This window comes from Aythya fuligula, chromosome 21 (genome assembly GCF_009819795.1).
Source record: "Aythya fuligula isolate bAytFul2 chromosome 21, bAytFul2.pri, whole genome shotgun sequence".
NCBI classification, from domain to species: Eukaryota; Metazoa; Chordata; class Aves; order Anseriformes; family Anatidae; genus Aythya; species Aythya fuligula.
In genome coordinates, this window is record NC_045579.1 from 3,901,272 (window position 1) to 3,927,641 (window position 26,370).

General features: G+C 43.8%; 4 protein-coding genes across 4 annotated transcripts in view; 1 reads left to right on the top strand and 3 right to left on the bottom strand.

The window, feature by feature from the left end:
* PEX14 (peroxisomal biogenesis factor 14) overlaps positions 1 to 1,744 on the bottom strand; it is a 77,743-nt gene extending 75,999 nt beyond the window's left edge. The window contains exon 1 of the mRNA XM_032201528.1: positions 1,680 to 1,744. Within this exon, the coding sequence (XP_032057419.1) occupies positions 1,680 to 1,715 (36 nt within the window). The 5' untranslated portion in view covers positions 1,716 to 1,744. The remainder of the gene's footprint in view (positions 1 to 1,679) is intronic.
* A 55-nt stretch (positions 1,745 to 1,799) lies between these two features.
* On the top strand, positions 1,800 to 6,327 carry DFFA (DNA fragmentation factor subunit alpha). The gene is made up of 6 exons (XM_032201444.1): positions 1,800 to 1,916; positions 2,072 to 2,233; positions 2,941 to 3,068; positions 3,876 to 4,065; positions 4,461 to 4,615; positions 5,315 to 6,327. Exons 1-6 carry the CDS (start codon positions 1,820 to 1,822, stop codon positions 5,516 to 5,518), a joined length of 936 nt encoding a protein of 311 aa, XP_032057335.1. The 5' UTR covers positions 1,800 to 1,819; the 3' UTR covers positions 5,519 to 6,327.
* Positions 6,328 to 9,151: 2,824 nt separating this feature from the next.
* On the bottom strand, positions 9,152 to 13,738 carry LOC116497691 (centromere protein S-like). The gene is made up of 5 exons (XM_032201600.1): positions 13,678 to 13,738; positions 13,254 to 13,377; positions 12,875 to 12,908; positions 12,181 to 12,247; positions 9,152 to 11,044 (listed from the first exon to the last, which is right to left on the bottom strand). Exons 1-5 carry the CDS (start codon positions 13,717 to 13,719, stop codon positions 10,889 to 10,891), a joined length of 423 nt encoding a protein of 140 aa, XP_032057491.1. The 5' UTR covers positions 13,720 to 13,738; the 3' UTR covers positions 9,152 to 10,888.
* A 1,076-nt stretch (positions 13,739 to 14,814) lies between these two features.
* PGD (phosphogluconate dehydrogenase) lies at positions 14,815 to 26,296 on the bottom strand. The gene is made up of 13 exons (XM_032201599.1): positions 26,226 to 26,296; positions 25,950 to 26,025; positions 25,417 to 25,596; positions 25,209 to 25,274; positions 23,899 to 24,017; positions 22,427 to 22,496; positions 21,920 to 22,054; positions 21,036 to 21,225; positions 18,436 to 18,566; positions 18,044 to 18,177; positions 17,610 to 17,709; positions 16,064 to 16,186; positions 14,815 to 15,104 (listed from the first exon to the last, which is right to left on the bottom strand). The coding sequence occupies exons 1-13, from the start codon at positions 26,231 to 26,233 to the stop codon at positions 14,985 to 14,987; spliced, it is 1,452 nt and encodes a 483-aa protein (XP_032057490.1). The 5' UTR covers positions 26,234 to 26,296; the 3' UTR covers positions 14,815 to 14,984.
* Between the last annotated feature and the right edge of the window lie 74 nt (positions 26,297 to 26,370).

A 26,370-nucleotide genomic window follows, 5' to 3' on the forward strand; every position in this document is an offset into this window, starting at 1 on the left:
AGGCCAGGAGCCAAACAGGGCACAAATAATTGGCTCTTGCCTGAGAATCCCGTGGTTTTGCATACAATGTGGCACATTCCAGCAAGGATGCGGTTAATTGACCATTTCCTCCTAGGGTGGCTTCAGATTGTCTCCCTCCTCAGCGCTGCCAGACACTAAAGTCTCTGTGGTGAGAAGTTCCTTTCCAGCAGCCTGTATCCAAAATGCAAACAAGCCCTGAGGTAAAGCAACACTAAAGAACTATAAAACAAAAATGTGAAGGGTGCAATGGGAGGATACTGTACCCAAACTCATGAGAACCCGAAAGTTTCTCGGGCACTCACATTTGCCCATTAACCAGCTTTCTTTATCTAAACCTGCAGTCAGCTGCCTTGTGGACTGCCCAGTGGCTCACAGATCTGTCTTGGGTTGTTTCAGGTTTCCTCCTGCTGAAGGCATTCGCTCTGAGCACGAGGAATGGATTGCAGTGCCTGCACCTCAAGCTGCTGTTGATGAAAGCACATATCCATAGCAAAACTGCCCAGCAAGCCTACCGCTAGTTTGGCAAGAGGGCCTTTCACAACCTGGCAGATTTGTACTGATTAGTCAGGGCACATGCTTTATGTAATGTATTGCTATCGCAGTTCACTTCAGCATTGGGCCCTACAAACTCAACCAGTCCCAAATAAAAGTACCAGCGGAGAGGTGCGCGGCCATTGAGTCAAATCAGGAGAGATTTGAGCGATTGCACAAGAAAGCGTGGCAGACTTCGCTCTGTTTTCCTCCCTCCTGCTGAACCGCCAGCCCTTTCATCTCCTGGCTGCTGCAGAGCAAGGCCCTGCTGCAGCCACCTCGGGGGTGGTTTTACAGATTTCCACGGCTGCCACACGTTCAGGTGTCTGTGGGGGATACTGGTGGGACGGGGAAGGTGCCAGGTCACTGAACTGGGGTCAGCTGAGTTTGCAGCGGGCCTGAAGTTACACTGGGCCATCGGTGAGCCAGCACAGCTGGCTGAAACCCATGCTGCGATGATTCCCTTTTCATTTCAGGTCCTGATTTATAAAACCATGGCATTTTCAGTGCATTCCTTGAGCACAGACCCAAACCAGCGAACCCACGGACCCTTCACCCTCCACACTCGGTTGCTGACAAGGTTTGGGCTGCATCTGTCACGGCGCTGCCCTTTCTGCAGGGATCTCGGGGACTCGAAGCCCTGCTGAACCTGGAGGTGCCGTCCGGCCTTTTTAGTAATAAGCAATAAACCGGCCTTTTTCATGACTGTGGCCCTGAGACTTTCTCACTGTTTCCAGCCAGAACCACAACCACAACCATTTCCCCCAACCAGCGCTGCCCACCTCCAACCCCGCTGCCCCCCGAGCTGCCTGCTCTCCCTTCCCGTGTTTTGGAGGGGGATTTTGGTATTTTTTGTGTTTTTTTCCCCCCTCATTTTTCCTACACAGCCCGGGGGGGGTCGGCGCCTCCTCAGCAAGCAGCGACCGTTGGGGAGGGTGAAGGAGAAGGGGGGGGGGGGGAGGGCGCCGGGGTCGCGTGAGGCGGGATGGGGGGGGGGGGGGGCGCTGAGTCCCGGGGCCCTGCCCACGATCGTTCCCCGGCGGCAGCGCCCGGGCCCCGGCCCCGGCCCCGGCCCGCCCCCGGGGGGTGGCGGAGCGCAGCGGGCAGCGAGCGCCGGCCCCGCGTACCTGGCTGGGCTGCTCCGCTTGCTCCGAGGAGGCCATCTTGGCAGGCCCGGTTAATCCATCCCCGCCCAGCCGGCGGCACAGCCCGCCCCGCCGCCCGGCGGAACTACACGTCCCGGCGTGCCCGGGGAGGGAGCCCGGCCATGGCGGCGAGGCCCAAACGCTGCCTGGTGAGGCGGGGAGGGGGGAGAAAACAGCACGGCCTGGCCGCCTCCTGCCTGAGGGAGCTGCGACAGAAAGGTGAGGGGACAACGCCGGGGCCGCTGCTCAGGCGGCTTCGACCGCCTCAGGGCGCTGCCCGGCCCCGCGGTGAGGTGACAGAGCTGCGCGTCCCCCGTGCTTGTCACGCAAAATGTTGTGTTTTTTTGGTGTTTTCTTTCTTTTTTTTGCCTCAGCCAGCGGTGTTCTGGCCATCGATAAAGCCTTGGAGCCCATCACCATCGTGCTGGCGGAGGACGGCACCATCGTGGACGATGAGGATTACTTCAGGTGCCTGCCGCCCAACACCAAGTTTGTGGCGCTGGCAAAGGACGAGAAGTGGGGCGGGAGGAGCCCAGGTACGGGCTGGGGGTGCTGGGTGGGCTCCCCGAGCCAAGAATACTCCTGATATTGACTCAGGAACAGCCTGTGCTGCCTGGCTGCTTGCTCCTCTTCCTGCAAACCCAGCGAACGAAACAGCGAGCAACGGAGAGAGCAGAGCCACAAGGGGAGCATCCTCCTTGGGAGGAAAGGCTGAGGGAGCTGGGCCTCTTCCATAATAAGGGATGACCTTATTAATGTTTGTAAATATGTGAAGGGTGAGTGTCAGGAGGATGGAGCCAGGCTCTTCTTCAGAACACCCAGTGATAGGACATGGGGCAGTGGGTGGAAACTGGAACATAAGAGGTTCCATACACAGGTTCTGCATAAATACGAGACAAAACTTTTTTACAGTGAGGGTGACAGAACACTGAGCAGGCTGCCCGGGGGGGTTGTGGAATCTCCTTCTCTATAGACATTCAAAACCTGCCTGGATACGTTCCTGTCTGACATGATCTAGGTGTTCCTGCTCCAGCAGGGGGATTGGACTAGATGATCTTTCAAGGTCCCTTCCCATCCCTAACATTCTGCAATTCTGAGAAGTGGGAGTAACAGACCTCACTGCTGCTTTGATGCTGATCAAACAACCCTAAACAGCGTCACACAGCTTCCAGCACAAAGTCAGGGCTCTTGTTCCTGTATTGCTTACTTGTGTTTCCATCTTTTTGCGGGTGACTTGTGTCAGGCAGCGGAACAACCTGGCTCTCAGATGTGGATGAAGTGGACGGTGCTGCAGAGAAGTGGAAGCAGCTGGCCAGGCAGCTGAAGGATGACCTGTCTAATATCATCTTGATGTCCGAAGAAGACCTACAGGTACACAGGGAAAAACTATTCTTAGCTTTGCCCCTCATCCATTTATTGCAGTAAATGGCACAGAACAGAATAAGCACACAAGATCTCAAAGTTTAATTCAGCTGTTGTATTTTGGCTGTGATGCTAGACTGAAATTTCTCCTTGACTTGTTTCACCGTCAGGGCATGTGTTTGAGGAGGATGCTCTTCATCACTGATTGTCCTTCAAAGCATGTCTAATTCTGGCTGTAAGAGAGTGAAAAAGGAAGTGTGGGCCAAATGACAGCAGAGGTGGGCTCTTTTCATAGAAAATAGACACCTGTGTAAAGCCTCAGAAGGGTGGGTAGAGCAGCATGCCAAATTTGTCTGCTCCAAGGGAGGGTGAAGAGCTGCTGACAGCTTCCAGAGCTCGTTGTTTCAAGTATGGGAGTGCCTAACACCCTGTGTGTGGTGAGGCATGGTGATAACAGCCTCCTGGTGCCTTCCTGCACTGTGCAGCTTCCCAAGTGCCAGCCTGTTGTATTTCTTTTATGTGTTCCCATGCACACGTAAGAATTGGTGCTTTGATTGCCAGAAATTGACAGGATGTTTGTTAAAAACATACAGTTCTACACCTCCCTGAAGACCTTTTGGCTGCTGGTAAAGAATGTGGGCTGGTGGAGTACCACTACAGCCTCTCAGAACCAGGCTGACTTGCTGTGACATGAAAACCTTGTGAAACGTGTTAGCTTTCATGAAGGTGGAGGCTCTGTCATTCAGGAGGCTTGCTGTTTGCACTGCAGTTGGTGTAATGGAATGAGTTAACAGGAGCACTCCTATTTTTTTCAAGGTGCTTATTGACGTCCCGCATTCAGACCTGGCAGAGGAACTTGCCCAAAGTCAAACCAAAATCCAGGCGTTGCAGAACACCCTGCAGCAGGTGCTGGACAGACGAGAAGAAGAACGCCAGTCAAAGCAGCTCCTGGAACTCTACCTAGAGGCCTTGAAAAACGAAGGCAGTATCTTAAGCAAAGTAGCAGGTAGGCAGCATTAGTATACTAACGAATTAGATTTTCAGAAAAGCCTGGAATAGTTGAATAGAACAAATAAGGCGGAGGGAAAGAGTGGAGTGAGCCACTTGCTTAGCAGCTATTAATATGACTGATGTATTAAGCTGGTGTAGCATAAGAATTCTCTGAATGGGAGAGATCAGGAGTCCTTTTGCTGCTTTGTCACAATTCTCACGCCTGAAAGTAGAATATTGGGGGGAAAAGCATAAATCATGTAGTAATCCTTAGCATAATAGATTTCCTAAGTTACAGGCTGCATCTAGATACAACGTATGCCTTACTAATCTCAAAAACAATGCAGTCTGAGCTACTTTTCCTTTCCTGTGCCTGTCACAGGTTGTAATGATTTTGCTGCCACTTTTCAGAGTCTGAGACCGTACCAGGAAAGGAGATGGATGTGGTTGACACGGGTACCAGCAGCACTGGCACTTCAGCCAAAACAACACTCAGCGACCACCTCCTTGCTGTTCTGAAAGGGAAACCTGTCCCAGAGCTCTGCTTGGACAGTCAGGATCTAGAGGTGGGTGAGGATCACATAACCATACTCTGGCAAATCTCTCTGGTGAAAGGGGTGATGGGGGAAGTTGTCCCTGCCTCTGGAGGCTCTACTGTCAATATACCTCAGTCTTAAAGTGCTGAGGTTTAGCCCGTTTTTCTTCTTCAGTAACACTACCTCCTGCTTCACTGTTAAATGCAGCTGATAATCCTCCAAGTACTCTAGGACATACTTGGAAAAGCCACAGGAAAAAATTGTGGTTTTGATCTCTGCCAAATCTTGATAGCAGACAGCCAGTGCTTCAGCTGTATTACCAGCAAGTCTTTTGGATGCAGATACATTTAGCTGTATTTGTGTGCATCCCAAGGCAAAATAAAAACCTCCTTATTTTGGAAAATAGTGTAAATAAACCCATAGCTTTGAAAGGCAAGTCTAGGTAAACTAACCATTAGGATGTGTTCTGATACTATGAGTCTTAGTTTCTACAGAAGAGAAAAACAACTGCTTTCTGTTTGCTTGAACATTGGAACATAGCTTCAAATTCTAAGTACCAGTAGAAAGAAAAATACAGTAACCTAAAAGATGAAATATGTAAGCTAGAAACATCACCAAATTGGCATTGTTAAATAGGTGTCTAATTGCTCCTGTTCTTAGTGCAGGCAGAGGAGGTTGTGGTGTTAAAGCATCAGTGGAGAAGACTGTTACAAATCTGTCTCATTACAGCTGGTCGTGAAAGAAGACACACAAGCCCTGGCTGCAGCTCTCAGCTGGGACAAGCAGAAAGCTGAAGCTCTGCAGCAAGCCTGCGATCAGGAGCTCTCCAAGCGCCTACAGCAAGTGCAGACCTTGCATTCCCTGAGGAGCACATCAAAGGGCAAGAAAACGCTACCCTGGGGAGACTGGCTTAGTTCAAAACGTAAAAAATAAGACTCTTGTTCTGCCTCAAGTGCCAAGGGAATGCAAGTGGGGTGTGCTGTTCTTTTTTTTTTTATTGTTTGTTTTTTTAAATTGCAATCAACGTAAACATGATACGTCCTGGCAGCCATAGTTTGCTGGTCATACCATGGTCTGGCTGTAGACAACTAAAATCTGGACATTGTCCTGAGGCTTAAACTCCTGTGATGACTCAAATCATGTGTAACCAAAGGGATTTAGACTTTTTGCAGAATACTAGAACAATGGAATTACTAAACACAGCATGTAAGAGTTCAGCTTTGAATAGCTGCTTGGGAGCCAGAAAATTCCATCTGATAATGCTGGATTTAGCTTCTGGAGCCTCTGGCAGTTTGGTTACTTTATCTTCCCACCATTTGCAGTGTAAAGGATGAAATTCATCTACCTCGTGGACATTAACAAATAGGAAGAAGGCATTCTGAGGATTGCTCATTGAACACAGCGTGCTTTTTCTTTGGAGGGGTTTGTTGTGATTTGGCCTATTAAAGTTGTCATGTGGTTTTTCCAGCTGCTGTCTGGCCTTAAGCTCTAGCCTGGCATCTAGGAACTTGAACTTCTCTCTAATTTCACCAGTTAAAAGTAAAATCAAAACCTCTTAATTTCTGTGGCTTTTTTTTCTCTGTAAGGAACTCCTGCCTCGAGTGCAGTGTAAGCACTAATTTGTAAAATAGCAAAAGTGGAAATGCTTGTTTTGAAAGGCTGTGGGACGGAAGACTGTCATGGTTCCGCTTGAGTGGGCAACTGAGCTCCACCACAGCTGCTCTCTCACTCCCCCTCCTCAAAGAGGAACGGGGAGAAAATACGATGAAAAGGGCTCAGAGGTTGAGATAAGGACGAGGAGATCACACAGTAATTATTGTAACGGGCAAAACAGACTCTGCACAGGGAGATAGTAAGATTTATTGCTTATTACTAACAAGCTAGAGAAGCAAGAAACAAAGGAAAGAAACCAAAAGCACCTTCCCCCCCATCCGCCCTCTTCCACCTCCTCCCCCCGAGCGGCGCAGGGGAATGGGGGAACGGGGGTTATGGTCAGTCTACAGCACTTCTCTGCCGCTCCTCCTCCATCACTCTCGTCCCACAAACCCGCCAAGGTAAATGTTACATACTCACCATGGTAGAAGCAACTACTGGGTGGCTGGAAACGTATCCAGTAAACCATGCCACGGCCCAAAACACTATCTTGGGCCTGGAAAGGCAAGTGCTGTGGTGACATGGTACACCAAAGAGAATTGAGTCTGACAATGGGAGTCACTTCCGAAACAATTTGGTCACTTCCTGGGCCAAGAGACATGGCATTGAGTGGGTGTTTCACATCCCTTATCACCCACATGCCTCTGGGAAGGTTGAGAGGTACAATGGACTGTTAAAAACTATGCTGCGAGCATTAGGTGCTGGGATGTGGAAATATTAGGATATAAATCTACCAGAGGCTGCTTGGCTAGTTAACAACAGGGGGTCCGACAGCCGTCCTGGTCCTGCTGAAACAAAACCCCGACACACTGTGGGAGAAGCTAAAGGCCCTGTAGCGCATGTGGGGAAGCAGATGGGGAAGGTGGTGTGGGTTGCCCCTGCCATGGGAAAAGGCAAACCCACTTGTGGGATTGCCTTTGCCCAAGGACCAGGGTATACCTGGTGGGTAATGCAGAAGGATGGGGATAGCAAGTGTGTGCCTCAAGTACATCTCAAACCTCGAGTTCTCTGTGTTGTATTTTCTCCCCCTTCCTCTTTGAGGAGAGGGGGAGTGAGAGAGTGGTTGTGGTGGAGCTCGGCTGCCCACCTGAGTAAAACCCACAAAGACTTCTATTTGGCCTGTCTGTATTCCTATCCTAATCACTGGTATAGTATCATAACACCTCTGTATTAACCTGCTTATTTTTAAATTGGTTAAAGTCTTTTTCTAATGTCATTAAAACCTTTTTACTATACTGTTGGACCAGTTTTGATATTCCTGCTGGTGGCTATGGTTGAAGAATGTGCCAATATGTACACTATTACTTTACGGATAGAGGAAGAACTTAAAATACAAAAGTATTCCATATTTAACCTGTCTGAAGATGATATTTGGGTATAGGTGTGAACATGGTGACAGTTTTGGTGTAATCTTTTCTTCTCCTGTGAGAATGTAAAATGTATACAAAAGCAGCTGAAAGGTGAGCTGAAACTTCCGGGAAAGTTTTTGTAGGTATAAATCCTTCCTAGTATCATGCAAAATCCACTGATTTGACATAACCTTAAACCTTTAACATAACCTTAAATGGTACTGGATGCTGTCTGCTGAGTATTGCTACAGCAGGTACTGTATATAGATACACTGGAAGTCTAACTTTGCATGTGGTTAATTCAGTAATTAAAATATTCTTATCAGTTTAGTACATCTGTGCAGGTAAGCAAAAAATACTTCAAGGAACTTCTGAAGATTCTACTCCCTGAGATCTGGCTGGAATTTGGGGGTAAGCCTTCAGTCAACTTTTTGGACAATCTGTTTCGCTTGGGCAAGTGACTGCTTCTTACAGTGTATGCTTCTGGCTTGTAATATCATAGGCCACGGCAGGTAAAAGGGGTTCCTGCTGCTTTAAATAGCTACTTATTGCAAGCTTTTTATATTCGAGGCTTTCTGAAAGAACACGTATGGCTGTCCATTAACAATTTCTGAAGCATGCTGTATTGCACTCAAAGCTAATTACACTGGCTACCCATTGAAACTGAGTGCATTGAGCAGATTAGCTGTCAGCAGGCTTTTTCTGTAAGCTTATGTCTCTGCCTGTGATTACCACTCTTCCCCTTTTAAACCCTTTTTTCAGTCTTGCTCAAAGCTTCAGTGCTTTGCTTTTTTCAAGCTCAGCTTAGCAATGGAAATCCTACTGCTCACGCTGTACAAGAGGAAAGGGGTTTTACCTATCACTTTTCCATATATCTGAAATAACAGCATAATTACTTCAATCCTACATGTATTACAAACATTTTAACTACTTCAGGAGAACACTGAGATGGGAGTCACAGAGACCGTGCTGATACTTCTTGTAGAAGGCAGTGATGGTCCTTCCAATCTAGCCTTAAGAAAAAAGAGGGTTTTCATTTCTGCTTTTTTTCTGTTATCAAGTTTAGAGCTCTTCAGATGCCTGTAAATTACTAAATGCTGCAGTTCTTATGCTACAGAATTCAAATTATCAACTAGATGTAGCACAGTATAATTTTAATTGTTACTCTTAATTGTTCTGTTCTACTAACAACAAAAACAGATTTTCATAAGCTGATGGGAGCTGCAGTTAAAATCTATCCTAAAGCTGAGCTGAAGTAATCTTGAGTATTATCTGCGAAGAACACATACACAGTACTTAGCTTTCTTTAAAACTCTATTATAGTCAACATCCTTCAAATGTCTCTGTGACAAATGAGAAGCGATTAGCTAATAGGCTAACAGACTCCAGTGCTATACCTCATCCTCTAATTTCTATGAAAAATCCTTTTATAATAGTCAAGTTTATGTACTGCTTCTTGGATCTCTTTCAATAGTGCAATCAATCAAACAAAGCTGAAAACTCCTAAAACATCTCCATTAATGGGATTTTTAAACCTAACAGTTCAATTATCCTTATAAATTGATTTTTTTTAGGGTAGACTTTATTATAGATCTTTAGATCATTACATTCCAAAAGTCAGCTCAGAGCTAGAATTTCCTGTCAGTGATAACAAAATAATCTCTGCCAGATCTAATGTTTCCACAGCAAACAATTACAAGGCTTTTCAGTAAACGATCTCTAGCTTTCAGCCAGCATCTTCTGCATTCTGCAGTGAAATATGCGTATGTGTTCGGACAGGAAGTGACAGATTTCAGACAAGGAATACAGAACCGTCTCTCCTTCAGTGAGAAGTGGGTAAGAGCAAAAAACAATACTGGGTTTTTGTCCTGGGTTATTACTCTTTTAGTCAGTAGAAAAGTTTTCTAAAGTAGAGTAAGTTTTCTAAAAGCCCATCTCATCCCTGGAACTGGAGCAGTTTGGAACTAGAAAACAGGAGGGTGTTTAGAAGTGTGATTGTGAAAAATGTCCCGTATAGATCCAGAGGGAGAGATTCTTGCTTTTTTTTTTTTCCTGCACTGCAACGCTTGGTTTTATTTGATCAATACTGAATAGTTACAGCCTACAAAAAGCCTGGTTTTTCTCCCCACCCGCCACTGTTTGATAGCTCAAACACAGAGCAAGAATAAAATGCAGCGCATGTAAGGAGCCTAGAATATTACTTTTCTCCCATGTGCCAGGTACAAATGAATGACCCTAGTCCAGAAATAGTACTGTTCTTTCAAGAGAGAATGATTTTAAACAAGAAGCAAAGCTATACCTAGAAGTTTTTCAGGGCAATTAGAGCTATCCTGTAATCATGGTGTAGTATTTAAGGGCTGAGAATTACTGAAATGAGAACCTGATAATTTCAAACATGTTTTGGGGAAGTTGCCCTAAGCTGCCTCCTTCAGGACGGAACAACTGGCTTCAAGGAAGTATTTGTCTGATGGGTCAAGAGCAAGGGAAAACCAGCATTTTGTCTCTTACTGCACATTTTAGACTATCCTGGGCAAGCATCCTCCTGCTCTATAAACTTTCTCATACCACAGTTTTTTAAGCAGCCTTCTCCTCCTTTCATTTCACTATATCTAGTACCTCATGTCTTAAGGCTGGACTAGATGATCTTTGCGGTCTTTTCCAACCTTAATGATTCTATGATTCTTAAAATCTGCTTCTACAGAATTAACATTTGGTAAGTCTGTACCAGGCCAGCAGAGGGCAATGGTGATATATTTCTGAACACCACTGGGGGGGGCATATTCCATAAAATTCAGAAGTGTCATGCAACCAAATGAAAGTGATTATTGCATAACAACAATATCACAGTAGAAAAATTACACAAAATATGCTTTAATTGTCAAGAGAACAAGCAATATGGCTAATAAAAAGAAAATATAATACCTAAAAAAAAAAAAACAGAAATGGAAATGAGGAAGAGATCAATTAGTAGAAAAACTAAGTTTTTGCATGGAGGGAGTTGCACATACTGAGGCCTTATGCTCAGTGGGAATGCTTTCCTTTAAATCCTTTCAGTAAAGGATTTTCTTTTAAATAACAGTAAGATAATGTTTAATAAGCAATTAAGGCATTTTGGCTGTATACATTGCTGAATTCTGACAGCCTTTTCAGTTTTGGAACAAAAAATACAACTAATCATGTGCACCTAAGAAGGTAAAGACTTGTTACTGTTGCTAACCTGCAAGGGCCATCCCTGGTATGCTAACTTTGGTCTTCTGGGTTAGTATGAGAAAACGACCAGAGAAGTTACTTGAAAGGTAAATCATGCCATGCTGGAGTCTTCACTTTCAGACACTGGTGCTTCTTGTTCCTCAGAAGTTCTCCCTCCCTTAGCTGCACTGGACTTCTTTTTCTTCTTCTCCTTTTGCTCCATGGTATTTGATGTGAGCTCTTCACTCTTCTGTGTGATGTACTTTAGCTGAGAACAATAAACTAATCAGTAATCTAATGAAGAACTTCATTCATGTATCTTAAGATAAATTAACTGGGCAAACTCTTATTACAAAAAATAAGAAAATCACCCCAAAAAAGTGACATGTATCAATCCCTTTTAATTCTTGCACAAAGCCCTCAGTCTCAGATGGATAGTCTCAGATACTGCAGTGCCCTAGCAAAAGTAGGATTTACAAATCTTGCATCCATCACTGGAACTAAGACAGCAACATTAACAGTTACTTGGAGTTTGCTGAGATATAATCAGAGTACTGAAACATTGTCAGATTCCTCTGCACCCACTAGACATGACTCGCAATAGTTAAGAACAAAAAATTCAGCTCCAGCATTTATTATGCCTTCTCACAGTAGATTCATGTTGCATATTTCAAATCACACAGAGAGAAGGGGAAAAAACACACAAAATTAAAATTAGCATTCAAAGTATTCTTCAAATGAGGTGTATTCATTTGCACAGACATTCTGTTTTTGAAAAGAAGCATCTGTTTATATTGTAAAACCTTGAAAAAAACTTGACAAGCAAAGGTAAGCCTCCTTCTGGATTCTACGGCACACTGAACACAATTTTGGCAGTTACCAACTATTAGATACTGACAAGAGCATCCTCCTTGTGAAGGTATTGCCCTCTTCTTCATGTAAGCATTCACACGTATGCCTTAAAATGAGTCAATTTAAGTCCACCAAAGTTTATATAGGTCAGAACATAAGAGAATACAATAATATGAATAATCCCTGAATTAATGTTAAGAGACTCAGCATATCGACATGGACACAAGCTGTTCCTGACCTTAGGCTAAAACAAAGTAATACAACATCAGCAAAAAAAAAATAGTGTTTCTTTGTTGTATTTTTGTACTTGAAACCTCAGCAGCTCTGATGCAACCTGAACACTGTTGCTTGAACTACAATCAGATCTGTTCCCACAGTGAAGAAAGAAAAGAAATTAAATCATTGAATAATGCCCATCCATCATCCACAGATCATTTAAATTGCTTAAGCAATAGTTGCTTCATCATTTATACCTTCCATTCAGATGCTTTTTGAAATTAATCAATTGGTTTGAGAAGAGTGTTGTGAGACAGAAAATACAGTGAATCTCACCAAAGAATTGCTCCTTCTAGCCAAAAGCTTCACATCTTCTGTAGTGACTGTGCTTCGTTTTGCATGCCTGCATATAATTAAAAAACACTCCTTGATGTGTTTGCCAACACCAGCTGTAAAAGGTCATACAGCGTGTAATACAGACTCTTAACCAGTGCAGCTTAATAGGGACCCAGCAACCGACAATGACAATCTTTTCCAACTACAACATAGAAAAGCCTTTTTTCAAGTGTGCATGCGTACATCTAAATACTCACACTTATGTGTAGAAAGAGTAGAATTTAGCAGAGAATATCTGGCGCTGCTGCTGGCTCCTACTTCCCAGTAAGTTACTGAGTTGGTTTTGACTCAGAGCACCAAACAGATTCCTTAAAACATTCCCTTACCTCCTTGGAGCAACTAGATGAATCACAGGCATGGTAGCAAGCATCTGTCACTCCCAAACCATTCAGCACCACTACACATCAATGAATTTGACAATTTTATGTGGCCATTAGTCTAAACAATCACTTGTACCACATAAATTGGCTTCAAAGATGAGGAAGAAGCTGTAGCAGCATACTTATTCCCTAACTTCACAGCTGCTATTTAATCAGTCAACAGAACCTTTTAAAACTTGAGTTACAAGACACATTTTAAAGATTATGCAGTTATCTGAGCTGCTTTTGCAGTGATCAAGTGTCCTACTACCTACCTGGCAAACATTTCGAGGTCTCTTGCAAAGTTTTCTGGAGAAAAAACAGACACCGTGGATTTTAAAATACTGTCTCTGATTAGGAAGAGATAAGTAATACAGAAAAACAAAGGTGCAGCTGCAAATTGTCAATGTAAGTTTTAAGAAGTAATCATAATTCGTTGTGTGTCACTGTTGCAGGTGGCCCATAAAATTACTTCGTTTACATTTAAATGCTTTTTTGCAGGTCTGAAAAACAAAATTACAACTTCTTGCACTTCTAAAATCGCGACGCAAGAAGCGATACATCCGTGACAGCGGGCTTAACGGCTGTTTTTTGTAAAGCACCCGATGTCCAGCCCGTGCCGTTGGGCAGGTAATTAGGACACAAGGGAGGTACCACACTGCCTGAAGGTGATCTCCGCGATGGCGGCGATGGCCTGCTTGCTGAACCGCATGCCCTTGTCCTCGGCGACGTCCTGGCACAGGCAGCCGGCCGTGTAGTGCACCGCAGCCCGCAGCCTCTGGAAGGTCAGACCGACAGGTCAGTTCCCCGCAGACCCACAGCCGATCTCTCGCGGAAATCACGAATTGTGTGGTAAAGAAGCGGCCGTGCGGTCACGCAGCCCCCAGCCCTCCCCTCAACCCCCTCAGCCCCTCAGTGCCCCTACACGCTCCCGCCCCGGCTCCATCTTGTCCCGGGGGGCTCCCTCCGGTGGTGCTGCGGCCGGTTCTGTTTCGAGAAGAGCGGGCATCGGGGGAAAACGGCGGTGAAGGAGGAGAAAGAGGAGGAGGAGGCTGAGGCAGCCCCGGCCTCACCGTACCTGTTCGAGCAGCACCCGCTGCTCGTCGCCCGTCGCCTCCATGGCCGGCCCGGGCGCGGTTTCCCGCCCAGCGCGGAGGCGGGGCCGCGCCGCCGCCATGTCGGGCCCCTCCCGGCCGCTGAGGGGAGCCCCAGCCCCAGCCGCCTCTTGTCCCTCTGCTCTAACGCCCCGGTACAGCTGTGGCTGCTGTTCACCACAGAAAATTATAATACAAGGTTTCTACAGCACACGTTAGGGCAAATTACTAAAATATTCACGATGCCTCAATTATGGCTACTGCCTGCAGTGTCACCCAGGTGTTCCATGGTATCCTTTCACCTAACTACACAATCTGCAAAGAGTTGCTTTAAATTGAAGCCTATCTTTTGTTAATCATACTGATATTCCACTGATAACTGTTAAATAGCTGTCTCAGTAAACGGCGAGCAAAAAAATAATACAGTGAACAGCTCGCAACACACACTTTAACACCTGATAGGTTCTGTGAAATAAAGGTACAAGTACCCACGTGAAGTTCCAGTAATCTAAAGATGATATCCTCTTCCTTCAAAACCATCAAGTAAACAGAGACAATTTTGCATGCTTCCACAGGTATTTTTAATTGGACCAAGGAGGAGGAAGTAAAAAAAGCAGGAAGGTTTGGTAAGATGGCAGCTAAGCCATCATTTTTAAGCTAGGAACATAAAGATAGCATAAACCACAAACTGCATCTGAACAGAGATTTGCTTGGTGACAGGAATACCAGTCTTGACACCCTTGATTTGTATTGAATTTTCTCCATGACCCATCCCACCCTACGCCCTTTCACTAAAAGCAAACACAGCTTACCGTGTGCAGTACTGTGTGCAAGTAACACCCAGGAATCAATCTTTAACAACCAAGCTACTGCCTGTTCTAAACAAACAATCAGAGGAAAAAGCCCTTTACCTCCCTGGAATCTTGTGCAGTGTTACTGTGCTGTCTGCCACTCTTCACTTCAGCAATTATTGAAATGCAGGCTTTTCTATCTCGATTCCTATGTGTTTATGCACTATAATACAATAAAAATATTAGCACATTAAAATGTATTCTATGAAACACTGCACAGAGACATTTTAGCCAGTTTTGGCCAGCAGCAGAGTAAAGAAAATATCTCGATACATTTATAAGCAGGTTTATTTAGCTCTCTTATATGATATATGAAATATATCCACAAGTTATTACAAAAGTGTGCAAACACAAGTTCTAGCACAGTACAGTAAAAAGGGGTGTTCAAGGAGGTACATCTGAGATCTACAGTATCTTGTCTTCAACAGGAAATGTTTCCATTAGACATTGTAGGCAGAAGAAGACACATTTCCTCCATGGCCTGTCCAGTTAGTATGGATAAATACACCTGGCTTCGATAATAATTCATATGTATGTGCACCAAAGTAATCACGCTGAGCCTAGAAAAAGAACAAACACAAAGTAAAAAGACACGTAAATATCACAGTCATACAACTACTAGAAATTGCACTCACTGAGACTTGAGTATATGAATTCAAGAAATAAGATCCAACTCTGATAGTGTAACATTCATACTTTCTCATTATTAAGAAAAACTACAATGAAACATTTATTAATACTAGCAATTAAGAGTTCCATAGAACAAGTGCATTATTTTATTCTGCATACTAATCTAAAAGACAAGCACATACATCCAAAAGTCCAAAGATAAATACTTTTTTTATATAGCATTTTGATCCAAAGGCATTGTAATGGAACAAACTCTCCTTTGGAAAAGAGGTATTGTCTGTGTTTAATTGAGCGCCCCTTTAATCAGTTATCATTTATGCAGTACTTGACAAAAATTACATTTAACTTTTAATCTTTGATCAAGAACAAATGCTACTTCTGGAAGAAACAAAGGAAAGTTGGCAAGAGAAAGTAGCCTTACGCTGTCCTTATGTGACATGCAACCACATATATGGATAAAAGGGGTTAGGGTACTTCATCAAGGAAGACCACCAAGGACCCCCAAAAAAAGGAAAGGCCTGAACAGGAACCAAGAAGAAAGATATCACATACTTACACAACTCTCTTTCCTGGCTGTATGAGAACTGGCTTATGACACACTGGGTAAAGGATCTGTTTTTTTAAACAACTGTATTATCACCTCTAGTTCACAGATAGAATACTAACATATGCTAGGCACTCTCATACCCCTACCTCTGATGTTCTATGACCAGACATTTCATAGTGTTTTTCTGTCTTGAATTTAAGGTTTCAAAGGCAATCTATGCCTATATTTTTATAATAGTGGAGTATGAGATACTGCCATCATGGTCCTTAGAGCAGTACTTATACAGCAACATGATGATATTTCAGTAAATAGATGATATACCATGCTATTTCAGGCACCTACCTGAACCAGGTTAGCTGGTAGCATTTCATGTCTGTATCCATCATAAAAAGAAAGTGCTGTAGTGAAGCAGGGCATAGGAATACCAATCTGGACTCCAGTACTAATTACACGTCGCCAGGAGTCCTGAAGGAGGGGAGAGAATATTAACAAAAAAAAAAAACCTTATCCGTGCTTGCTCAAATGCATATGCAGGCACACAAACTATTCTAGTATAATAGTATATGCCATTTCACATTATATAAAATCTACATCTGAGCAAATGCACTGGTAGATTACTGATTTTACATAAAGAAGGTTGATCTGAAATAGTAGCAAGTAAGACAGACTTAGCAAACAGGAAAATAAAAGTGCAGGTATACACTTTTGACTTTTTGACTTTACATGCAGTCAAACAACTCAAGCAATGGTGCTGTTCTTTCACAAAAATATCATCTGTGCATCCCAAAAGCATGAACACAGTTGCAAAAATACTGAACAAACATTGGGACATTTTCAGGACATCTAATCGAGCACACACAGTACAACAACTTGCACAAGGGCATAAAGAGGTCGGCACATTGCTTCATACGGACACGTGGATAATCATTATTTCATCTGTATATCTGATTTAGTAACCTGCATGGAATATTCAGATTCAATAAAAAGGATTATTAATGATAACATATGACTGCTTTGTTTGCCAGATAATCTGGTTTTAGTTCTGCCTGTCATCTCCTGTTCGAATCACACCACTGTTTGGACAGACCTAAATCTAATGAATAGGGTGTCTGGAACACTGTTATTTTTGTGCTCTGCAAGCAATAGTAACAGATCAGAGCTTTATACTTTGTACCACTGAAATCCAAGCGCATAGTAGGAATAAGATACATGTACGTGGCAGAGAAGAGAATCTTCATACAGGCTAGACATTTTTTTCCTGACACTGTGGTTCTAGTGAATTGTTACATTCTGGCTTAAGGCTCTTCTGTAATGGTAAAATAGAAACCTTTAGTTTCTAATGATAGCTTGGCTAGTGTTAAAGAGAAGAACCGTGACACAAGGACTATATGTTCATTTGGTTCTGTATTATCTTGATGTTCACAGCATAAATATACATTGCAACATTATATAAGACCTAGGTTTGCAGCATGATATATTTGAATGATGATTAATAAAGTGATGCAAAAGCTTTTCTTTGTTTAGAACCAACATTTTCCAACTTTTTGGTGAATCAGAGGTAAGAGGCATTTGTAGGTATTTTTGAAGGACAGGTCACTAACCCTGGTGTCTGGCAAAATTCTAATTTGGATCTCAGTATAGCCCACCTCATCATACTAACTCGCTTGTGCAATTTCAACCAGCTCCAATTGTTCAGTTTATTTCCCATCCTGATATTGTAAGAGTGGTACAGTCTATTAAAAAAGAATACCTTGAAACCATAGTGATTAATTCCTGCTCACATGTGTACAGATGCACAAAAGCAGTTGTAAATAGCTATACTTGTGAAGGAAACAAGCTGAAGAAGTTATACTGCTATTTTTATGCCTTTTCTTCCTTGGAAACTCACCTGACATTTTTCAACAGCTGTCTTAAAGAAATCATCCAACAGCAAATTCTGGAGCTCAGGGTTCCGATCAAAAGCATCTTTGATTTTTCCCAGGAACACACTAGGCAGAAACATGTAAAGCAGGAATCAAATTTCTTATCTTTCTACAGTGGCCCAGAATCCAAAAATTACAGCGCCAAGATTTGACTAAGCTAGAGTGATTCCAAACATCAGGAAAGATTAAAAGAAAACAAAGATCAACAGCGGCTAAGCCACCAGAAAATTGGTGTCATCTGTTAATCTCTAATGCTGACTAGAGAAACCTGGTGTCTTATCAGCTGATTAACTCCGTGGATTTCCCAAGAAGATCTCCAGGCTTCTCAGTTTAGCACTGCATAAAGAAAATTGCCTTCACTTCTCCCCTCAATATCTAAATTACAATTCATCTCAATTACCTTCTGATGATGCAGCCTCCCCTCCACATCAGTGCAATGCCACCATAATTCAGTGTCCAACCAAATTCTTTGGCTGCTTGTCTCAGCAGCATGAAGCCTTGGGCATATGAGATAATCTTGGATGCATACAGGGCCTAAAAAAAACCAACAAATACACATATTCAAAGAGAACTCCAACAGAGCTGAACAAGAAACTTTATGACTGACATGCTCTATGTAGTCCACCTTTCGCTCTGCGGACACCACTATGCAACCCAAAATGGGATGGCCGAAAGCAGGCAACACTTGTCATGAAAGGCAAACACAAGAGCTTTTCACCAAGGTTTACTGCATCCAAAACTTGCTTTGATCTGCTGCTTTAACAGAGTACTCTGCAAAGCACGACGACTCACCTTGCGTATGTCCTCCAGAAAGGCTTTCTTGTCCCCACTAAACTGAGTCACTTTAGGCCCTTTCAGCAGCTTACTGGCCTGTACTCTCTCTTCCTTGAGGGAAGACAGGCACCGTGCAAACACAGCTTCACCTTTACACAGGGAAGGAAAGGGCAGACAATTAGCAAGTTCAGCATCACCGGTAAGGTCTACTTGAGATACCTAATGCACAGTCAAAGTGCCTCTGTATAATGAGCTACTGCTCAGACAAATGAGAAGTGTACAAATTAATTATTTCAGCTGCATTACTGAGGGACCAAACTGCCAGCACCACAGCCCCTGGTTAAATACTGTCTGATACAGCTTTGAAATGATAAAGGAAAAAAAAAAAAAAAAAGTTATCCACATGAAAATTTAACCTCAGGAACCATCACCAGCTCTTAGGTTTTAGCTGCTTTAATACTTCTCCCTAACCACAGAAAGCAGATAGTCTTGCACAGCAGCGCAAGGCTTGTTGACTTCACTAATTCTTGTAACATACCTTGAAGATAAAAAGCTGTTGCATAAATGCCAGCTCACATCAAAACACTAAATGTGCTTTGAAATACACACACACAAAATAACCATAACTAGAATCGAGAGTAAACCAGCAGGTTTGAACAAAGATGTTAACTTATGTGAGGAAATAAACTTAACAAATTTGGTAGGCCCACAACACTAGGTTCTAGAAACCCACAAGACAGTTTTATAACATCATTAAGCAGATTATAAAACATCATTCACCAGGGCTAAGGAGTTATCCAAGCTGTATCTTCAGCTGCTAAAGAATAAGCCTAAATGCCAATCTCTTGATCTGATTCCTAATCATGCTGCTTTAAGTTGTATTTATTTGCAACTGAAAACAGTGTTGGCAAATGAAAAAAAAAATCATCCTTTCCAGTGTCTGATAGAAGGAAAGTAATTAAGGCTTTTATAGCTTTCATACTGAACTTTCCTTCTTCCTTTTAAGTGAGCTGTAAATTACACACACAAAAAAAAAAGGTGAATGTGTCATGAGTCACATTTTCACAGAATTCTGGACCCTCCCAGCATTAACTGAGCATATCAAAATCCGAGCTGGCTCCTCTCCATTTCAGCAAAAACTTCCTTCTGCAGCTGGGGAGAAGAAGGAGGGGGGAAAATCAGGAAAAAGCAGAGGCAGCATGACGCTGCTTTTACAAGGAGAAGTCTGCGAGTCATGTTTATGCAATAAAACCACATGCACAGCAACTGCCCTAAGAATGGCCATGTTTGCACAAGGGCTATTACACATACTTCCTTATCTACTGCTCATTACCTAACAGTGCTACCCTGGCACTGCAGAGGACTCATCAAGGAGCGGCTCCTCCACCCTAATCTTTCCGGGAACCCTAAACTAGGGAATACTAATAGCACAAGTGAAAATCTTTGTTTTTCAAGCCTACAACTGAAAGACTATAGCTGCAGTAGAATGCTAAAACCATTTACAAAGCTTGTTTTGTAAAAATATGTTGCTGCAATGCAGTCACATTTCTGTCATAGCTATCATTGCAGTTACTCTCTTTAGCACACAATAAAGTTTACCTTGTCTTATAATACAGCAGGACATGGGAAGGGAAAAGGAGGTAGAGAAAGCATGAACAACAAAGCCAGTCTGAGAGCAAAGAATCTTTTGAGTCATTATCTTACTTAAAAGGAAAGTCCACATTAGACCTGTGCTAAGAGCACTCTAAACATGTTGCAGATCTATTACAACTCAGGTGTCACAACTCTGAGGCCAGGCTGGATAAAAGGGCAGGTAACTACTAGGTATGGATGTGGACAGGTAAATTCTCACACACTTTAGGGATACAATCTAAAGTAATTACAAAATACATTCCTATCATCTTAGTTTGGCTTTCAGTGAGTGGCTGTATTAGCCACAAAACAAAACACAGCACCATTCCTCAGCATATAAAGAAACACCACAGCCAACTGCCATGATGGAAAAACAGCAGTCACCACCACAGGGTAGCAGTTTGCCACTGTTTGTAAAAATGTCTGTGCTCCTCAACCCATAAATGGTCCAGCCGTTGTGTTTTTGTCTAGTTATAGTGAAACACAGAAAAAGGAGAAGGAAATGCTTCAGTAGATATCTGAAAAAGAAGTACTTATCAAGCAGTGTGCAAGCAACAAGGTTTGGGGTTTCCCTCCCTGCCTTTAAAAAAAACAAAAACAAAAAACACTTTCAAGGCTATGATGGGATTGGGAGCTGGAGATAGAGCAGAGGATGACTGAGAGGAATGTTGCCTCAGCATGACACTGACCTACATTTACTTGTCACTAAGTAATCACCAGCAATGTGAAGATACCACATACAAAGGTGCAGTAACAGCACTACAAACATTTGAGAAACCAGGTAAAAACAGGCTCAGTGAAAAAGAACAGAGTTAACAGCAGTCAAGAGCAGAAAGACTGCAACAGCTACATCTGGAACAGCCTCTTCTGTGGGCCAAGCCCTAGCATGGGAATCTTTCCTGAGATCACTGTGAGTTACCATGCTCCTCAGTGTGATGTGCTGCATGCAGGTAGGAAAGACAAGGCTGGATCAAAGAGCTGCTTACCTATGAGTGTGACAGGGACTCCGTACTCCAGGGCGGAAATTGCTGTCCACTTCCCTGTGCCCTTTTGTCCTGCACTGTCCTTGATCTTTGGGAGGAGGTATTTGCCATCGCTGTCTTTGAATTTGAGAATATTGGCAGTGATTTCAATCAGGAAAGAGTCCAGCTCAGTCTTATTCCATTCCTGAAATACCTGGAAGAGAAGACAAAGTATATGTAGACATACATACATAGGCACCAATTTACTATGTATCTAATATATATATACACACACACACAGATTTACTGATACATATACACACACTGATTTACTGATACATATATGCATATAGATAGATATATATGCTTACAGAAATGGTTCATATCTCAGTTACCGGTTCTTGGTACCTCGCCACAGCTACCAATGATTTCTGCACCACTGATTCAGCACTGCTCAGAAGCCCTGCGCTGGAAGGACACCCCAGAAACACAGCTGCAGGGCATCCATTTCCAAATGGAAAGGCAGAAGCAGAGCTGGTACTGTTAGCTATCACCACAGGCACTGAGGGCTGGAAGCAGAACTGGCCTTTCAAGATAGAACACACTTATCAACTTGCTTCAGGCAAGACTTCCCTGGTTGATTATAAGGCTCAATCTTTTACTAGCTTTCTTTCTGGCTTGAAGTTGCTTTCTGAAGACAAGTCTGCTGCAGATTGGGAGAGTTCAGATAATTTCTATAAACATTGAGGTGTAAGTGCTTGCTGCTCACTACCTCATTTGAAGCTCACCTGTCCTTGGCACAAAGCGTGTCAGAAATATTAATTTCACTTACTTACAGCAGCTTTAAGTTGCCCTAATCAACAGGGGACACCAAGCCTCAAGGGAAGACACTTAAAACTACAAATCACCTTTGACATCTCATCATGCTCCATGCCCACCACATCTTTCATCAGGTGGTAGGCCTCACAGATCAGCTGCATGTCTCCATACTCAATCCCATTGTGCACCATCTTCACAAAGTGTCCAGCACCCTCATCTCCTACCTGTCAGGAAACATTAAAAAAAGAAATTAAAAATGTCATCAGCAACACTGCCGTCACCATGTCCACAGTTTATTACCTACCTATGGATTTCTTCTGCCTAAGAAAGCTTTATCAGCCAGGTACTGACTGAAAACGCTTTGAGTCTAATCACTGATTCACTTTGCTTCCCTGCCTCATGACCCAGCCATAAAACTTTTTTCTTCCACTGTATTGGGTAAGTTATCAGAGTTCGGTTCAGAGTAAATCTGAATTAAATGCAGTCAGCCAGAAAAATCAACATACCAAAGTGGCTACTTTATTAGCATTTTATGCATTAGTTTCAGCAACCAAGCTGCCTACACAAGGTAAGGTCAGTATCAAATAAATATTTACCCAGTCACAACAAGGTTCCCCAGATCCCACTTTAGCAGCAATGCTTTGGAATATGGTCTTGATATGGGGCCTGTGGGGAGAAATAATATGGCTCAACAGGTAAGCAGAGGACACAAACATCACAAGAGAAAATCCATCAGTATGATACATCCTTCTGGAAGGATGGGGCAAGGGCATGCTGGCAGGCTGACATACGCAACATACAGCAATGTCAAAAAGTATGCTTTTCCCAGAACTAGACACTGCAAGAAACGGGGACAGCCCATGTCATACACTTAAAGCACTGTGCAGACAAGCTTAGTGTACCTAAAAGAGTCCAAATATCACTTTCTCCATTTTACAGATGGGGAAACCAAGGCAGGTTATGATACAGGCTCATACTCGGAGAGGATCAGTGGCAGAGCTGAAGCAAAGCCAAATTCTGCTCAATAGCTACAAGAAAAATCCAGGGTGATCTGGAGGAGGAGAGGAAGGAGGGAATAAACTCCATGAATGCGAGTCAGGATACAGTAACTTGCATTTTGTCAGTAACTAGGAGCTTCTGTGACTATCAGGCTCCTCATCACATGGTAAATTTCCAAGCCAGCAAGAGAGCATTACAGAACACCAAGTCTGAAGCAAGCTAAAAAGTGACCACTGGGAAAGGAGCATGGGTGGCACATGGGTTGCAGGTGCAATGAAATACAGGGGGCAAAGTTCAGGAAAGGGTGGCAAATAGAAGCTGTCTTCGTAGAGCTTTTTATAGCAAAAAGAAGACCAGGCAGCAGAGATAACTGTTACGTTGTCACTGGCTTTGTGCCGTCAAATTTGAACAGGCTGTTACTGGTGTGAAATGCTAAAGCAAGAGGGAAGGGACTTGAGATTCTAAAGCACTAGTAAAGTCTGGAAAACACCTTTTATTTCTACCTTTACAGAGAGAATGGGCAATCAGGGATAAAGTCAAATATGAACATCACTCTTACGTTAACTTGGGTACAAAAAACTAGGGTAGCAAGGCAGAAATTAAAAAAAAAAAAAAAAAAAAAAGACAATAAACATGTAGTGAAGCCTCCCTTAATAATTCATGTTGATACAGTGACGTATACTGCTGCTCATTTTATGGCTAACAGCTTTCCTAGTGCACAGGGCCCAAAAGGAAAAATCATAATAAAGAAACAGGGATTTTGCTTAAACTAATAAAAAAAAGTACTTTCTCTTCTTCCACACATTTCTGCCTCTAGATTTCTATAGGTATTACTTTTGCCTGTGATTCCCTGAAAGACAAACCTGACCTAGTTTTTCCTGCTATGAAAATCCGCACTGGCGGATGACCCCAGATATGTTGAGAAATCTTGAGCCTTGAGGAAGTAAGATGGCAACATATCTTGTTCTCTCCACACCCATGTCCCTCCTCCTTTCCTCCCTCAGCTTTTAGCATGAACAAAAGACGATTATTGCAGAGCAGTCTGAAGAATATACAAGCAAATGCTTACCAGGCTTCTTTGGCTCCTCCTGGCATGAGTGAAGGGCCATATCGGGCACCCTCCTCTCCACCACTCACACCGCTTCCAACAAATAAGATGCCCTTTTTCATCAGCTCTTTACAACGTCTCTGGAACAAAAAGAGGAGCAACATTAATTAATTTCTTGTAATGCCAGAGTGTTAGAAACAAAGGTTAGCAAATCAGACCTAAATTAGGTTTTCAACTCTGCTTTGAACATGCTGGCAGACAACTTCAGAGAAAGCTTGTACGACAAAGTGAACGTTAGAAAACTTCCTGTTGCTTTGACATGGATCCTTGCAAAAGAGACGTGCCAAGAGAACAAATTCCTTGTAACCACCAGAGAAAAGCGCACCGCACTGAGGCTGGAAAAGGCTCACAATAGTGCCAGGTGATGCATGCTGTGTGCAAAGATGTGGAGGAGGCAGATTAGGCCCAAGTTGCTGAGTTCATTATGCAGCAAAGGTGCAATTCTGGACAACTACATAGGAAGCTAATTCCTCTTGAGTGGGAGAGAAACACAAGCTGAGATCTGTAAGCGGAGCTGCAAGCTCGCCAAGTATTAAACCTCATTTAATACCTGTTTTTAACTCTGGCTTGGCCAAGTCACTTATTGAAAAACAGGAACGTGAAAGCAGAAGGGCTAATACCAGTATCCCCTCTAAGATTCAGAAGCACCAATTTGTGTGCAACACTTTCATGTAATCATCCCAGATAGGCTAACGTAACTTCAACAGTTACAGCCTGCTCATATGTACATGTAGGCCTTTAAATAAAAAAATAAAAAAAAGAGCATTCAACAACCAGATCATTGCTGCTTTCATTACCAAGACAGCCAAACCAGCAGTTCTGTCTTACTGGATCTTCCCACAGTCATGCAGAAGAGAGCAATAACAATACAAATAACAATAGCAAATGCAATGCTGTCCGTACTACTTCAGAACCTGTATTTCAGGACGCTGTCAGCTCCTAGCACACAAGACCAATTCAATAAATATCCTTAGATTTTCAATTATTCCTTAAGACTGTAACAGGACATTTTCTAAGAGACTTCTCTCTTTAGAAGATGTCAGTAAAAATATCCTTTGATAATTTGGGAAACTTAAAATAAGAAATATACTTGCAGAACAGTCCTTATCTACCGCAACAACTGATTTTTAATACACTGCATGATCTAGTTTTGCAGAGAACTCAGCTTGGCCTTTCCCAAGGGGAGATGACCAACCGTTCTCATGATCAAAGGAGAAAGAATCACGGGAAGTGTATTTTATTCACCCACTTTAGGCAGAAAGCAGGCTTACCGTGGTATCTCTGTACTCAGAATTCCCACCATCAATTATGATGTCTCCAGTCTCCAGCAACGGCACCTGCCAAAAATAAATCAGTATTGTTTTTATTTTTTTTTTGCCTAGGCTCAAAAATTTATTACTAACAAATAATTGAAATCTTCCAGAGGAAGCTTTTCAAAGAGCCAGATGTTAGTCGCAGTTAGAAGAACATTTGTCTCACCAGTTTATTGATGAAATCATCCACCGCGTTTCCAGCCTTCACCAGCAAGATGATGCGCCGGGGCTTCTTCAGCTTCGAGACCATCTCCTCCAGGCTGTGAGCGCCGATCACTTTGGTTCCTTTGGCCTCGTTCGCCAGAAAGTCATCCACTTTGGAAACCGTCCTGTTAAAAGCGCAGACCTGGAGGAACACGTTAATAACACCTCAATAAAAGTGCATTAACAAAAGCTGCCAGCTGAACAGTTACATTAGCTCAGGCTACAAATTGTATAAGTGAGGCCTGGTGGTGCGTGTTCTGTTTCCACCTGAAGGCACCGAGCCTCTAACACGCAGCAAGTCCCTGCAAGCACCTCAGGAACCCATTGCTAAGGGACAAGCTTGGAGCACGCCTCAGCAAAAAATCACCACGGGCTGATTTTTGCTGGAAACGGGTCAAAGCACAGCCGGGGCGACAACGAAAAGGAAAACCCAGCACCCAGCGGGCTACCACAGGGGGACATAGGGGCTGCGCGGCCGGGCTGCCTTCGGCTCACCACGAAGCCGTGGTCGTTCATGTTGAGGATCAGGTTCTGGCCCATCACGGCCAGGCCGATCAGGGCGATGTCGGCTCTGTGGAGAGGAAGAGGAGAACGCGTCAGGGAGCCGGCAGCGCCCACAGGCAGCACCCGCACCCTGACCCTGCCAGCGCTCAGCCCGGCTCCCTCTGCACCCACAGCCCCCTCACGACCCCCTCAGCCCCTCAGGGCCCCCCCGGCCCCCTCAGCTCCTCACGACCCCCCAGGACCCGGTGCCCCCCCCCCCGCCCTCACTCGGCCATGGCGGCGGCGGCGGCAGCGCTCGGGGCTCGGTGCGCGGCTCCCCCCTCCCGCCCCGCTCCCTCAGCGGCACCGAGGGGGCGGGGCGAGGACAGAGCGCGCCCATTGGGTCCCGCCGCCTGGCCCCGCCCCACTGCCC